Genomic DNA, 17,218 nt, shown 5'->3' with positions numbered 1-17,218 from the left:
CAAAACCAGGAAAAGCTGAAATAAAAATCTGGCTCTACTGTATTTACATTTTAATTCAAATTAAATAATTACTATATTAATTCTTACTAAAATGTCTAAATGAAGTTATTTCTCACTATCCCTTTATTCTCGCTTTTGTAAATCATTTGTAAAATAATTTTAAAATATAAAAATTATAATTATAATAAGGGACCGCTATACCCAGATAGTCAATGGTGTTGCACTGACTTTTCTAATACAGAGCAGGGCAAGGCGATCACCAGAACGGATTCCACCGACTGGGCTCAGTGAGCATGGGAAGGTATGTGTTCCCTCGTGCACACACATGCATGTACATGTGCCCACGTGGGTGCACACACACACACACAAACTGCTGAGGAAACTTTTATCAACTAAAGAAGACTCCTGAGCTTCAAAATATAGCCTTAGAGAAGGGCCTGGTGAGACGCAGTCATAAGCAATCACTCATCTGGCTCTAACTTAATGGCTTTTTTTTTTAATTAAACGGAAAAAGAAAAAAAAATCATCTAATTATCCAGGAAGATATATGAGGTTATCTGTCAGCACGTTCTCACTAATGTCAGCAACTCTAAAAATAAGAAACTATATCATTTGAGATTCTGGTTTGAAAAACAAAATCTAAGGACATTCTCCCAAGAGGAAAGCTGTTACAAATGAATTAGAAGGTCTTCCTTCAAGTAATTTGCTCTACAAATTCACCAACCCCTGTGGACTCCATGGTTTCGGTCAGATTCTATAGTTCCAGGTGAAAGCAAACTTCACGCTCCAGATCCTTCCTCTCAGGATCAGACTGGGTATGAGGTTGGTCTTACATGTTAGTTTTCCAAGTGAATTTTCCCATCGAAAAATTCTTACCCAAGATGGCTGGAAATATGTATACTGTTAACGTAAGTAAGCCCGCATTACCGACCCCATAAATAGGTATTTTGAGGTGGCCTGAGAACTTAATCACTACAACACTGGAGAAATAAATACTGAGTCACTTACAAATAAATTTGGGGAACAGTAACTGATTTGTTTATATTTAATCTTTTGAAAGACTTACCTCTTTTTCAATAAGGTCACAAAACAGAGCTCATCCCACAAAGAATGTTTCTCTAAATGCCTCATTAAGCAATAGGAGAACACTCCCCTTCTACCAAAACAAATCTCACTACCTACCAATCAGCAAAGTACATTAAACTGTGGATCAAATTTCTTTTGGAGGACCAGAGTTCTCCTTCCTTTTCTTCTCTTCAATAACTGTCATATAGTGTCCCCTAAGGACTTTTCAAGTAGGATGTATTTAATTCCTATTCCTGTTCTGCATTTCAAGTATCACAGGAGGGCTGGAGCCCGGAACTAGGCAGCCGCCAGCTGGTAGAAGCCCAGCCAGTGTGTGGGTCAGTGATGCATTACCTCTCTCCCTTTGCCCTCCAGGCTTTGCCAGACGAGCGTGAAGGCATGCCTGCCTGCAGGGCTGACAGAAAAACACGGTCCAAAATGAAGTGATGCAAGTGACCTGATATCCTAGTTACAATGAGTTCAAAACAATTCTTTTAAATCTTAAAAACATCAACACTTTTTACAAAAACAGTAAAAATTCAGAGCTCAACCTTAGAATTATATATTACTACATACATAAACCTTTCATTTGAATGGAAAATAAAGTGATTAGAAAATTTAAGTATCTACAGTGTCTAATACCATGACCAGCCACGTGTGACTACTGAGCACTTGAAATGTGGCAAGTGAGAATGAGCTGCCCATAAGTGTAAAGTATGTGCTAGCTCTGAAGGCCTTGGATGAAAGAAACAAATGAAAGATTCGCGAAATATGTCACTGGTAACTTTTCATATTGGTTACACATTGAAATAATAATACCTTGAATATATTAAGTAAATTAAATTTTAATTAAAACAATTGTTATTTTAATTAAATCAATTAAATAAAAATGTTGTTAAAATTAATTCACCTGTTTCTTTCTACTATTTTAAAAGTGGCTATTAGAAAGTGTAAAAAAATACATTACGTGGGGAGGGTATAGTTCAGTGGTAGACTGCATACGTAGCAGGCACGAGGTCCTGGGTTCATCCCCAGTACCTCCATTAAATAAATAAGTAAACCTAATCACTACCCTGCTCCCTGCAGCCCCTAAAAAAACCCAACAAAACAAAACAAACAAACAAACAAAAAGAATTACAAAATACATTATGTGGCTCACATTTTATTTCTATGGGATAGATCTGAGCTAAAACACAAGAGATTCTGTAACATCCATTTATGGATCACATAGTCTTTACCAAAAGCTTTAGAATTTTTTTCTCAAATAAAAAATTCAATTTGGCCAATATTTCTTGAAGACTAATGAAACATATCCATGCTAGTTTGAATTCTAGCACAAAAAAGGAGAAATGGCTACAGTTAATTGGAAAATAAGTCATAGTATAAATAAAAGAATACAGACGAAAAGCAAGGGCAGGAGAGGAAAGTGAAGTATTTCAAGGGGTAGTCAGAGAAGACTTGTAAAAGACGTACCTTTTCTGGTGAACGGTAAAAATTACATAAGATTTTACAGGTCCTGACAAGATACAGCACTTTAGAACTGACAAATATCTTGGTGGTTCCTTAACACCATTTGACAAAAATGGAAATACATTTTCAAAAGGGGCAGAGAGGTGAGAACAAAAGAGAGAAAGAAATGGCCAAGGGTTTGGGGGTTTCAGTAGACAAGGTGAGGCATATGTGCAAGGCTGAAATGCAGGCTAGGGCCATGGAATAAGAGTTCTAAATGCCCTGCCTAGGAATCTGGACTTTTCTATAGGCTGCAGGAACCATCAACTATTTCCCACCAGTGTTAACAGGATCGAAAATGCACAACAGAAACATTACTAAGGCGTGGAGAATTCTCTGGGAAGAGAGCAACAAAGACTTGTGGGCAGGTAGAATGAATTCCAAGTCATGCGAATAGAAGTCAAGGTATGAATGAATCCTTTAAGAACACAAAATGCCCAGGGTAACAGAAGAACGTGAGGCACTGATGTAGTCGGGAGTTAAGAAGTTAGTCAAGCAGGAGATAAACGATGATCTGAACTCAGGTGGTGGCAGTTCAGCAAAACAGCAGCAGGTAGAGGTGAAGGAGCGAAAGTCAAGGGAGACTGAAAATAAAAGGATGGGTTGTGTGGGTGGGAGAATAAGCACATGAAGAGATACTCCACATTATATGTCATCAGGGAAATGCAAATCAAAACAATGAGATACCGTTACACATCTGTTAGAATGGCCAAGATCCAGAACACTGATAACGCCAAATACTAGGGGTGAAATGGAGCAACAGGAACTCTCATTCACTGTTGGTGGGAAGGCAAAATGGTACAGCCACTTGGAAGATAGTCTGTTGGTTTCTAATCAAACTAAACATACTGTTACCATGTGCTTCAGCAACTGAGCCCCTTGTATTTACCCTAAAGGAACTGAAAATTTAGATTCACACAAAACCCTGCACACAGATGTTCACTCATAATTGCCAAAACTCAGCAACAACCAACATGTCCCTCAGTAGGTGAATGGATAAATAAACTTTTTATACCTAGACAATGAAATATTACTCATCACTAAAAAGAAACAAGCTGTCAAGCCTGAAAAGACATGGAAGAACCTTAAATGCATATTAGTAAGTAGAAGAACCCAAACAGACAAGGCTATACACTGTATGAGTCCAACTATATGATAATCTGGAAAAGGCAAAACTATGAAGACAACAAAAAGATCAGTGGTTGCCAGGAGTTGGGAGGGTGGGAGAAATGAATAGGAGGAACACAGAGGAGTTTTAGTGAAAACACTCTGTATGACATTTGTAACGATGGATAGATGTCATTATATGTTTGTCCAAACTCACAGAATATACATCAGAAGTGAACCCCAATGTAAACTATGGACTGTGGATGGTAAAGATGTGTTAATGCAGGTTAATCAGCTGAAACAGATACACCACTCTGGTGGGGGATGCTGATGACGGGGAAGGCTATGCATGTGTGGGGGAGAAGGGGTATATGAAAAATCTCTGTACGTGCTGTCCAGTTTTGCTGTAAATCCAAAACTACTCTAAAAAATAATCTTGAATACATTTTTAAAAATTCAAGAAAGGAAGTGGAGGTGATCAAGTATTCAGATAGTGCATAATCATAAAAGGGAATATGGGAAGCCAAGGAATGGAAGAAGGTAAAGAGAGATGTTGAGGTAGAGAAGAAAATTCATTAATTTATTCAGAAATCATGTACCAAGCACCTACCAACTCCCAGGTACCATATGCAGAAATTCACAGTGGATGACTGATGACTGAAGGGGTCACTTACAGAGCATTAAGGAGAGTGACGCTAGGAACCAAGAGAATGGAGCTGACTTGGATCAACTGCTATGTGGAAGGTGACAGGGCATCAAATAGTGATAATTAGGTGTATCTAGTAACACCATGCTCCCAGCTGATGTTACAGCATGAATAAGAAATGGAATTAACTGGTGGGGTGATATGACATGCTACATCAACCTTAGAATATTCAGAAGCAATTCAAGGGAGAAATCAATTTTTCCCAAATAGGGAGGACTGATGAAAATATCTTTAGAAAATGTGAAGGGTATCAGTAAATCCAAGAAATTCAAATGGATACATAAAAATAGTTATCCTTGGGTCCATCCTGGTCAGAAAGGACCATTCCCCACCCCCCAATGGAATAATGGACTAAAACCTGAATTGGGGAGGTGACTATTAGGTAATTAAGTTTATTTATTTACTTAGGGGAGGCGATTATTATGAGGGAAGGGTGAAGTCAGTTGGACCTGACTAGTGTTTTAGGTCTAAGATCAGAAGATCATATTCACAGAGTAATGTCAAAGCTGGTAACCACACAGGCGCAGTATTTCTAAGTGATGACAGAGTCCAAGGGAAGACGCTGTGGCAGACAGCAGAAGTGGCACATAAATGAAGGCGACTAGGAGGGAGCCAGCTAGCATTTCAGCTGAATGTCATCTTGGACGGTGATGTAACTAAACACAGAAATAAGTAAGGTGATTGTATGACCTGGTTTGTCTGAGTCTTTTAGTTAATGACTGTGGTCCTAGTGTCAAATCTGGTCTGGATGATAAATTGTGTAGTTGGCTAGTAATAGGTAAAGCAGTATAATTAAAAAAAAAAAAAAGTGAAAGAACAGTACACTAGTGTGCTACAGTTTAGTGATGGTAACAAAGAAGACACATAGTAGTGGTATTACCAGAGAGATGGATATCAAAGAAGGTCGAGTTACTGACTGACAGTGATAAATGAAGGGCTTGAGGCAGGGGCGGGAAGCCCCGTGGATCTCGTTCCGGGATTGGTGAGAAGGGATGCAGGAAAAGAAAGGGCCACTGAGAGGGTCTCATACCATATGATGTTGATAATGGTTTCGACTAGGTTAGTAAATTGGAAGGAGTGTAGGAGGAAAAGATCAAGACACATCAAAATCTACCCTCAATAAAAAGTAGGTGCTTCAAGACATCAAAAAATACGTTAAATGGGGAAGAGGACCTGGCAAAAGCCTGTCACACTCAAGTAAAGCAAAAATACCCATTTTTTCACTACAGAAGTCTCTCGTATATGCAGAATCATGAGTGGCCAGTCACCAACCTTGATTACAAGTCCACAGCCAGTTCTGTACGATTTTAACAGCAGCCATGGAACTTCCTTGGTTCTCTTGCCATTATTTGGGTTGTTTACTCAACATGGAATCAATTCAGTGATGGGAGGTGATCAAGCATCCAACAGACCAGGGAGAAAGGAACTGGCTGCCCAACCTCACATTTCCCTTTTTCATGCCGATTATACTTGGGATCACGTAGTAAGAGCTCTGGTGACAAGAATTTTTTCAGGAAGGCAGCCTGAAACTTTCAAATCCAGATATGATTGAGGAAGAATATGAAAAAGCCATAGAAACAACAGGAACGAGGCAACTCGAACTTTTAGACCAGGTGGTAATTAAACCCACGCCAGTGGACGTTTCCACACCTGGCACGTGGAACACAGGTGAGGGGACCAGCCATGGCCCAGGACGCAATGCTCAGAAGCTTTCCCAGTGAGGCAAATCCTGCTCTTACTGATGTGTCCTGCCCTGGGAAAGGGAGAGTTTATACTATTTAACTTTCAACTCTTAGAAGCATAAAGGAAGTATTGTAAGCATACTGTTGACTTTTCCCTTATTTCTTTCTCTTGTTTTTTTTTTTTTAGAATTTGTTTGTTTAGCTTTATGTTCTGCTACATTGAATCCAATTTTTCTAAACCGAGTTAAGAGGAAACACAAAAGAGCTTAGCTAACAAGAGAGTTGTGATAAAATTGGGGAAGAGCCACTAAAGAGAAGCCTGCATTATTAACTGGTAAATGACAAGGATACCTCAGTGTACATCAATTCTTATATGTCTGTAAAATATATATGTATTTTTGTAAAATTATTTTTAAAATTCTACAAAATATAGTATTAAAATATCTGTGTTTGACTATGTAAAAATCAGAAAACTTGATATAATATCTCTAAGTCTTATAATTCATAGTTAATGTTCTATTTGGAAATCTGTCACACTAGGGAACATCTGAGACAATACGGAAGGAAAAAGTGAAGTGATACATTGTCATCACCTCTGGGGAATGAGATAGCAGGAAACTGATGGCTGAATCAGATGGGCCTTTCTAACCCAAAGATTCTGATTTTATAATTTTATGACCTGAATATAAATGTTTGCCTTTAATTACAAATAAGAATCTATAAATTATTATATATATAAATTATTTTGGATTAAGATTCCAAAGAAAAAGAGGTGAAAATGTATTTCTTAACAACCACAAAACCAAAGACAGTTAAAAAAACTAGCAAACATTTCTGAATGCCTCTGACTTTACTCACAAAGGGAAAGATGACAAAAGACAAAAATCCCCACAAAAACGAAACCCCAAAACCCACAAAAACCAAAATAAAACCTTTCTGAATGAAAAATCAGATTTAGCTAATGACTGATGAAGTAACCCCCAAATCCCCCCAAATTTTCTAAATTACAGACCAAAACAGAAGACCATGTCACTCACTGAGACCTCAGGTCTCTGTAGAACTACCAGTGACCTACTACATTATCAGTAGAATTTTGATCCCAACTCTTGAGATTAAAATAAAATAGTTAAAATTAACTCTGTGATGGCTGATCAATTATACTAAAATTAAATGGTAGGTCATAACCAGAACAGGACTTCACAGTTAGATTTTTTTTTTTCCCAAAAAAGCAAACTTTGATGGGAGTGGGCAGAGATCCTTTAAATGAGAACTACAAAGACACATTCAGAGAAGAACCAGAACTATGTGCTAGATGTTCCAGCATCTACAAGACAGCAAACACAAAGGCCACCTTACCTTCCATCTGCATAGTCGGTATCTGCTCCACCCCACCAGACGTCCGAGTCATCCTCCTCTGCATCTGCTGAATCGATATTGTCATTTTCCTCAGCCAGCGGGCAACATACAAACTCCACCCCCCGGAACTTGTCAATTCCACAGGGCAGCAGCATGCCATAGTCATGCAGGTTGGTACTCTTCTCACTGCAGGTCTACAAAAGATACGGAGAAGACAGTGAGAGTACTGGAGTAGACGTGTTCGTTTTAAGAAAACCCCAATTAAACAACACACAGGCCCAACATATCAAGAACCAACTTCACAATGGAAAGAATCAATTTGCTTTTTGAGTGGACTGACAGCAGTTTCTTTAGCACAGACTACTTTGGTAACCTTAATTTTTAACTTTGTTACTTAATAAGAATATGTTGTTATACTGTAGAAATCAACAGAAAAACAATAGGAATAGAAAATAATTGGGAGCTAAGAAGTAGAAGAAACTTGAAGTGTGAACAGTCATCAGAGAAGCAATGCTTTCTGGCTTCATTAGCATATTGGGAAGTAGTGATGGTTCCATGTATGTATCCCCAACTCACTTCCACTTCCCTGACTTGAACCTATCTTAGAAATTTTAACTCTCTTGGCTCACTAACAAAATAACAATCCTGGGAAGAGAAGAAATTATCCTCTGCTATGCATCCAAACATATAGTAATTATCATTTTGCTTTCCTGAGATTTGCTAAATTCCCACAAATCCTGACTAACATAAAGCTTTGAAAGCATCCAGTACTGACAGAGGAATGATTAATAATTCAATGCATACAGGTAAACAATGAAATTTTACAGAGTGTAGATTGACCTCATACGAATTAGAGACATTTTGACTATGAGTAATGAAAAAAAATTTTTTTAACTCAAGAGAAAATGGAAAATGAGGATATCAGATGGTTACTGGATTTTAAATTATCTAGTTCATTTTCTTAAGATCAATAAGCTCTTAAACCTCCAAAACACATTTTTATGTAAAGAAAATGTTTTACAGCAAATTAAAACGTATTATTCTATAAACGGCAAAAATGAATTCTGAATCTTGAGTGGTGTTTTCTGCCTAACAGCTTTGGGCTATGATACAATGGTTAAATTGAGCTAGATCAGGGGTTCTCAACCTCAGGACTATTGACATTTTGAACCAGATCATTCTTGAGAGCGAGGGGAGAGGAAAACCAGTCCTGTACACTGAAGAATGTTCAGCAGAACCTTTGACCTCTAGCCACCAAATGCCAGTACACCATCCCTTCCAAATGTGACAGCCAACAACGTCTCCAGACATTGACATATGTTCCTGGGAAGGGAGTGGGGAGCAAAACTGACCCCATTTGTGAACCACTCAGCTAGATAAGGGAGCCGAATTGTAGGAAACTGCTCTCATCATAGAAAATTATTCAAATTTACTAGGAAAACTTTGCAATATATCAAAGGGACAAAGCAGTTTTGAAAATAGCAAATTTCAAAATAAATAACATTTTATGCTCATTGTCTTATGTTTCTCATCAGCTTTGCCAAAAGCAGAGGTTTGCAAAGATTAGAATTGGTGCCACAGACTCACCCACTGTAGAACACTTGAGGTGGGAGCACCACACGGTGAGCACAAAATTGGATGGCACACCTTAGAAACTGAGTCTAACTGTAGACTTCATGTTGGTACTGGACAAGCTACTTCCTGTTCTCCTACCATAATTTTCCAACAGATAATAGGGGAAATGGTTAAATTCTAAAAACTTGGTATATGACAAAAGAAAACCAGAGGTAAATTAAGAATTTGAAAAAAGGTACGTTTTAAGGTTTCTAGAGTATAAGATTATAGTTTCTAATTTATAAAACATAATACAGAGATAATGAATCTAATACTCATGGATGGTTTTTTAAATTATGACAATAATAAAAACTTATTTATCAACACAGCTGTTGCCTCAAAATACCCTCTTAAAATATTCATGAAGTTTTTTATTTTTAATAATGTTAATTTCAAAATAGTATTTGTCAACACAGCTGTTGCTGCCAAATATCCTCTAAAATGTCACTGTGCACAGTCCCTCGGAAATCTTCACTTTAAAAGGAGAAAGAACGTAGGGGCTAGTACCTCTTTGGCAACGGTGTGCCAGTGAAGATGGGTTTCACAAACATCCATCCTCTCCTGGTGTAAGAATTTGCACTTGTCGGGAACGAGGAGGGCATCGCTTACGAACTCGCCAACTGCAAGAGAGGAAAACAGCTTCATGTCATTCCGTCTGCATCACAGGGTCTTATCCCAAGGAAAGATGGGCTGAAAGAACTTCCGAGAAGTGGTACAGCTTTGAGAAGGATGAAGTAATCAGTCCAGGAAAGACTAGGACCTTGAGAATACTGAGTCCTGCTTCCTTAAGTTCCTTGTCACATTACCTTGATGGTTAAAATATTTCCTAAGTGTTTTAAATGAAATTGTTATTTAACTAACATGACTCTCTGAATGCAAATTAATGTTACAAAAACCTGCCATTCAACTGCAACAAGGGTTAAAAAAATACAGACTGACATACCTGGGTGATCATTTGAGAAGAATCAATACAAATAATTGTCCATTCCTCCTTCTTGGACATTTTAATCTACTAGTAGAAAACTAGTAGAAAATTTTCGTAAACTAGTAGAAAATTTAGCACTTTTTTTTTTTACTTCCTTAACAAACAAAATCTACATACGCACATATGTGTATTATATATTTATACATAACACACAAATACACATAGAGTTTAATTCAATTAAATTATGAAAACTGCTCCTTAGGTATCTGCTATTTAAAAAAATTGACTATCATGTAAGTTATTTCTAGCACTGCTGGTACTGTAGGTAGAACAGTATTACATAAAGTCCTATAAGAACGCACTCTCTTGTGAGGGTGAAAGTTGGATAATTACAATATAAGGTGTAAGCTCTGAGCTTAATTTTTATTTACTTTGCTCACCACTGTATCCTCAGCTTTCAGCATGGATTCTGCACACAGTAGGCAATAAGTATCTTGATGAATGAAAAAATTAAATTTCTGTTAAGAGAGATAAAGAAAGCGCTTGACCAACAGAGTGACCAAATCTGCCTGAGTGCCCTGGGAAAGACCTCAAAGTAGCAATAACACTAGAGATGAGTCTAAACGGATGAGCACAAGGTGCCATGGGGGAGGTGAATGGGAATTTCAATGTAAGGACAAGGAGGAAGATATACCTCAGTGGTAGTGTGTGCTTAGCAGGTGCACGAGGTCCAAGGTTCAATCCCCAGTACCTCCGCTGAAATACATCATAAATAAATAACCTAATTACCCTCCCCCCAAAAAAATTTAAATAAAAGATATAAGGACAGTATCTATCTTGTTTAACATTGTACTCTAATTCTTGGCCCAGTTCTGGCAAACATAACCATGCTGGCTGGATGGATGGATGGATAGATGGATGGATGGACGGATGGCAAGGCACTCCAAACTGAGGGAGACTTCTGTGCAAAGAGAGAAATAAAGAAAGGATAAAGCATATCCTATCTGTAGAAGAAGTAAAAATCCATTGTGGCTGGAACACAAGGTAAGCGGAGGAAAAAAGTTCAAAAGTAAATAAGACTGGAGAAATATGTTGGGCTCCAGTTTTAGAGTCTATGGTTTTTGATACTACTTTGCAGGCAAGATAGGCCAAAGGATATTTGAAACTGAAATGACATTCTCAAGTCTGATTTTCAGATACACTCTGTAATCAAGTGAAGGATGGACCGGCGTCATGAGATCATGAAAGCAAGGAGACCACTGGGTAAGGCACTGCCATCCTTCAAGCAAGACATGCAAGAACAGATTTAAACCAACGACTCCAAATAAGCAAGGAATACAAGTTGTTTATACACACTGGCAAAGAACACTTTTTTTCTTTCATAGTATGCTACGTGAAATTTTCTGAAATGCTACAGAAAGAGATAATGGTCCTAAGAAGGAAAAGACAAAAAAAAAATTTCATTCCCTTTATAGAAAAGGGTCTTTAAAACTCTCTTTCTATAGAGGTGTTCACACTTTAGTCTGTTTCTAACACAAACATGCACGATGTCTCATGATATTTAAGTGTTTATTTTATTTTTTGGCCTGTTTTTGTTTTTATAAGCATTTACTTTAATAAATAATATTTAGATAAAAATCTAAGCAAATCGCAGGGGATAAAGAGCCTCTCATCTTGTCATTCCTTGAGTCTTTGAGACACTTGGTACCCACAGCATTGTACTGTGAGTTACAGAGAATACAAGAATTATGAGACACGGTGCCCCGAGGGCTGCAGATGGTGCTTGGTGGGGAAGGAACCCATGGGTCCTGGTACCTCCTCCACGGAGTGACTGGCTCCATGTGCAACACTGCATCTCATCTCCACGACAGCTGGGTGATTCATTTCTTATAACATAAACCTCATTTCTCAGGTGAGAAATGCCTGCCAAGAAACAGGTCTAAGGCCACCTACCTTCAGGAGATTATAACCTAGCCCCAGAGAGAAACAGTATGATATAAATTATAAGGAAAGAAATAACATAACAACGTAAGTGATGTTACATTCTCCTTTTTCTTTTACGTAGAATACTACAAAACAGAACAAAAAATAGAACTACCAAAAAACCTGAACTACAACCCAGATGAGTTGGGAGAATGGAAAATAAAAAAGTAACCTCACCCAAAACTGACACACCTTTTTCCAAGTGGACTCTTCATGGTTTTTCAGGGCAGGCAATCAGTCTGAGCAGGAACACCTGACACCTGAGGCGTCCCAAGTTTCAAGGCCACAGGAGGCCAGAAGTGACCAGTGGCCTGAACACGCCTGCCTGATTTATTAGCTCTGGTCAGTCAAGCCATATTTACAAATGTCTGAAATACTACGAAATGTGTTTCTATTTTACAAGTAGTTATTTGGAAAGATTAAATGCCTGGCCCAAAGTTATTAGTCAGTTTATGAGACAGTCAGGAGAAGCTATCGGATACTCTCAATTTTGTCCTGAAAGAGTTCTTGCGTTCTTGTGTGTTAATTTATAAAAGGATATTTGATTTTTTGTTTAATTTGGAAAATAACATTTTATTTAGTAGTGTGAAGATGCTCTTAGGTTTCTAACATTGCACATGGCCAGGAAATGTATGTCCCTAAAATGGAATTCCTTTTTTAAAGGAATAATACTGGTTATTTAATAGTCCCTCAGGACTAATGGCAAAATAGAAGACTCATTGTTCTCCAACATTAAAATAAAATTCAGCAAAGACTCTGTGGTTTTGTAACCCTGCTTATATTATTTTCAAAACTGATGGAACATATTAGCATGTTACACATCAGAAATTCTAAGCAATGAAACCACAAAAATCTTTAAAATTTCTTTGATAAGGAATTCAAGAGGAATGGTTAAAAATAAAACAAACATGGTTTATATTTTCTCTTTTTAATTCTAAATCATTATTCTTAAAAATCTATGCTATGGCAGGGGACATGAGGGAACTCTGTACTTTCCAAACAATTTTGCTATGAACCTAAAATTGCTCCAAGAAATAGATTTTTAATTTAAAAAATCTGACAGTATATACTTGGAGTTTCCATATAGAAGCATGCATATTTTAATTTTTAAAACAAGCCTTCTGTCTATTCGGTTTGATCCTCAGGTTAAAAAAAAATAATTAACAGAATTCAAGTGAAAGAGACCAAAATAAATTAAGTATCATAATGAGAAATCCTGTTCATGTTTATGCTGAACTTTAGGAAATTTGGCACCATTTAAACCTAGTGGTTAAATTCAATATACACTGTGCATATTTATTGATAATCATTTAACCTGGCTTCTTGTTTTAAAAATTCACAATTTATATTATACACACACACTCCGATTGAAAGGAAATCTTCAAAGCTAATGAACAAGAGCCATGCTTGGCTTCCTACTAAAAAGTCTTGGCAAGGTGAAGAATAATGCTGAGTTCAGTCGGGACTCTGCGGGCAGCAATCCACCGGCTCTTTGGTGGTCTTTGAGAGGATTGTCTTGCTCAAATTACCTCCTTTTGCAGATGGGAAGAAAAGCACCCAGGTCAAGGGGCCTACCCAGGGAGCCAACTGGCAGCAGAACTAGCCTGAAAGTCTGGGTCTCCGGGCTCTCAATCCAAGTACAGGAACTCAACTCGCTGTCATCAAAAGTCCAGTCGAAATGGGTTATTTGGCTAATTCCCTTTGGCTTTTTATAAAAGTAGACTCACTTATAGATATAAAATACTTTTAACATTAGGATCTACAATGTGGTCAATTTGACAATAAAACTGGACTTAAATTAGCTATCAAACCATATAAAACAGTTAAAAATGAATTCCGCTGCACTGAACAGAACACATGATAAACACAGAGGAGAACGCATGACAAACAGGAGCTTGAAGACGCGTCTTACTTCTCTCCCCCGAAGAAGTCTGGTACTGAGCTGCAGCTGTTCAATGACACCCTCAGGGACTAGGTGATTCCTGTCTGCCCGCACTTCCCACATAGCACCTTGGCTTTTGTCATCACATTCTGCGGTCAGAAAATGACCACAGAAACTTAAGACTTCATATCGAAGTTCCAGATGGGAAACAGGAGGGACAGACTAAGGGAAGAAGGTTTTCTGTTTGTTTTATCCCTATGACAGCTTTGCCGTTTTACACGGGAGGAACACTCTCCCCACTGTCTACATCCTATAAGCCAGAGCTGTGTTATTTGGCCACACTGAGCTGCAAGAGAATCTGCAGTAAGTATTTTTGGCTGAGCCCACTGTCACCATGAATTTAAAAAATCTAGAATTCTTTTCAAAAGGAAGAATTGGGAATGGATGTTAAACAGACAAGGTGCAGAGTCTCCCACACTATGAAATTTGAAGATAGGAATCTGTTTTTCAATTTTCAGCTGTTTCTTTACATTCCTTTTCAAAAGACAGATAGTTTCAGGAAAAAGAAGAATTAAGAGGAGAAAATGTAACAGCTAAAACCAAAGGGTCTGTGACTTCACGGCATAGAAATGGGAGGAAAGGAAGTCAGACGTAAGAGCAAAACTTCTCAAAACTGAGACTGCTGAATTTTTGAGGGTCGGCATGGGCTTGAAGAGATGAATTAAGAGATTCCAGAACCATCCGTATGTTCTTCAAGACACAGATCTCAGATGAATAAATGTTTCTGCGAATTCACAAAGACCGACACAGTGTTGGCTAGAAACATCTGAAGTCTTTGGATTTCTGTCCAAGGTGTAACCGCCCTTCCTTGTTTCTCAAGCGTTAAAGGAAAGGGGGCGAGAGAATGTTCTGGCAATGGAGTTCCTGGAAAATGGCAAAAATGGCCTCAGTCTCCTCCTTTGTACTCTGCCCAACTGTGAGAAATGAGACGCAACCCAGGTCTGGCTCTTGAAGATCAGATGTCAACAGTTCCGGTAATTCTGAACTCTGGGCCTGGCACTGCCCTTAATGCTTTGGGCACACCCTCTCAGGTGGTACTCAGAACCACACACCGAAGCAGCTACAGTGATGTCACTTTGTAAGAGAAGGCGGTGAGACTGAGACGTTCCACAATCAGCGTAGGTCACACAGGTAGTCAGTGGTGGAGTCGGGAGACTGAAATGAGTTAGTACTCATAAAGCACTCAACTCAGTGCCCACAACACAGGTGCTCAATAAACTATTCTGTTATTATTATTACTATTATCTTTTCCCCTGTACCCATGTCATCAGCCATATATGCTTCTCCTATTAATAATAATCAGAGTTACTGAGAACTGTAACAGTGACTCTTCATTGTTTACTGATCACCTACTATGTGCCTACTGAAGGCAGTGGGGTTTTATTTTCATTATGTTATCACCAGCCAGTTACAGTTCTATAGATAAAATGGCATTTGGGTATTGCTTATGACGTGGGAGTAAAAAATGATGCTCACTGTGGTGGGGCGGAGCCCCCAGGAATGTAGAAGTCGGGGATGTGAGAGACCAGCGCTCTCACTTTTTGCAGTGGGCTTGGGCCGTGGCTGTGAGGGAGTTTCCTGAACCCCTTTGATGCTCACCATCCTTCATGTACTAACTCTTCACTGCTTACCTTCCATTTTTCCTTACTGCTGAGAATACAGCAGTGGACTAAAGAGAAGAAATGAAATCAGTTGCTAGTGGGTAAAAATAAAGAAAAAAAGTAAAAGTGAATGTCAGATGGTAATAAACAGATGAAGGGATGGCGGACTCTGGTGGAAGGGGTGAAATTTTAAACAATTGTCAGGGAAAGCATCACTGAAAATACGACATGTGAGTGAAGACCTGAGGAAGTGAGAGAACAGACCATCCAGATCTTGCGGAAGGAACAAGTACAAAGGTCCTGAGGCAAGAGCGCACTTTGTGAGTGTACAGAACAGCACGGGGACCAGTGTTGTCAGAGACGAATGATGGAGAGGAAGTCATTGAGCGAGTGACGGAGTGAGAGTGAACTGCACGGAGCCTTAAACATCGCCCACACCCTGGCCAGTGCTCTGAGTAACACGTGAAGACTCCGAGTAGTCTTCTGTGTGACTTATTCTTGCCTGAGGAGCCAAGATTGAAAGGAGGAAGACCAGGGAGTGAGCTGTTGCAATGATCCAGCTGGGAGATGACAAGGCTTAGACCAGGATGACAGCAGCAAAGCTGGTGGGCATAGGAAGATTCTGGGTATAGTCTGAAGGTAGAATCAAAAGGATTAAATGAGGGGCATAAGGAAGGAAGGTCAAGGATCTTATTGGTTCCACTCCAACAGCCTGAAGATGCTTTACACTGAAGAGGACAGAAAACAATTAGGCAAGATGCTCCTAATCTTTCCTCATGCACGTGCAGACGAGGAGATCATGTGCTTATTAACTTTTTACTACAGTGCTACAGACACGCGCATCAGAATGAGAATTGGAGACAAGTGTTACTCAATTTTTAATGTTATCATTTCAGACTCCTCCTCTACATTTTTTCTTGAATTTGCTCATGACACACTGATATTCTGTAATTTTCACAAGTTAACAAATAGGCTGGGAAAGTTTTCTGGGAGGCATTTGTGTTCGAGAGATGGGAAGGATTCTTAGAGAAGAGACCAAAATACTTCTTAACAAACTTTTCAGGTGATAGAACTGTTATGGCTTTTGCTCCAGAGAGTAGGTAGTTAGTTACCAGGTTCTCAAGGAGGACACTAAGGTACCTGAGCTTACTTGTTGCTTCAAAAAGTGACTGTTGCCATCAGTCCAACATTTCACAGTAACTCTCAGCAGTGAGAACTGATAGATGGCACTCTTTGAGATCAGAACCATTTGCCAGATGGCAGAAACTACATGGATCAAGATAAGAAAAAGGTAAAAGAAGTGAAAAGAACAAGTTTCCCCTAAACCCTCTCTCTGATTTTTTTCAAGTGAATGGGGCCCAGTCTCACATATATTCACAAATGGCAGATTGAGTACAAGACAGAAAGAGTTTGACCCAGAATCGGACTAACACTGGTCTCAAAATGATGAAAAAAGTGCAAAAAACATATGATGAAAAGATAGGAACAAAAGAAGCATTTGTTAGCAAGATTGCCGCTTTTCCAAAGCCTCACAATGGTGTGAAGTGACCATTCTGAGGCTGCCAGGCAAGTGCACAACTGAACAACTGTGTGAATAGAAGGTGGATGGTGGCACCGGGTTTCTCACTGATGGACTGAGAATTTACACATAAGCAAGGGGCGGAGGTAGAATGATCCAGATGGTAACAGATGAGGGTTGGAGACATTGGGATGAACTTGTATTTAGCT

At 38.8% G+C, this 17,218-nt stretch overlaps 1 protein-coding gene across 6 annotated transcripts in view; it reads right to left on the bottom strand.

The window, feature by feature from the left end:
- The window catches only part of APP (amyloid beta precursor protein), a 259,837-nt gene that overhangs the window by 144,299 nt on the left and 98,320 nt on the right, over positions 1-17,218 (bottom strand). For all 6 annotated transcript variants that reach the window (XM_032476915.1, XM_032476919.1, XM_032476923.1 and 3 more), the window contains exons 4-5: positions 9,547-9,659; positions 7,426-7,619 (exon numbers count right to left, since the gene is read on the bottom strand). In XM_032476915.1, coding sequence (XP_032332806.1) covers positions 7,426-7,619; positions 9,547-9,659 — 307 coding nt within the window. The remainder of the gene's footprint in view (positions 1-7,425; positions 7,620-9,546; positions 9,660-17,218) is intronic.

This window comes from Camelus ferus, chromosome 1, assembly GCF_009834535.1.
Source record: "Camelus ferus isolate YT-003-E chromosome 1, BCGSAC_Cfer_1.0, whole genome shotgun sequence".
Lineage (NCBI taxonomy): Eukaryota > Metazoa > Chordata > Mammalia > Artiodactyla > Camelidae > Camelus > Camelus ferus.
The sequence above is the reverse complement of the archived record's forward strand: the minus strand, read 5'-3'. Positions and strand labels throughout refer to the sequence as shown.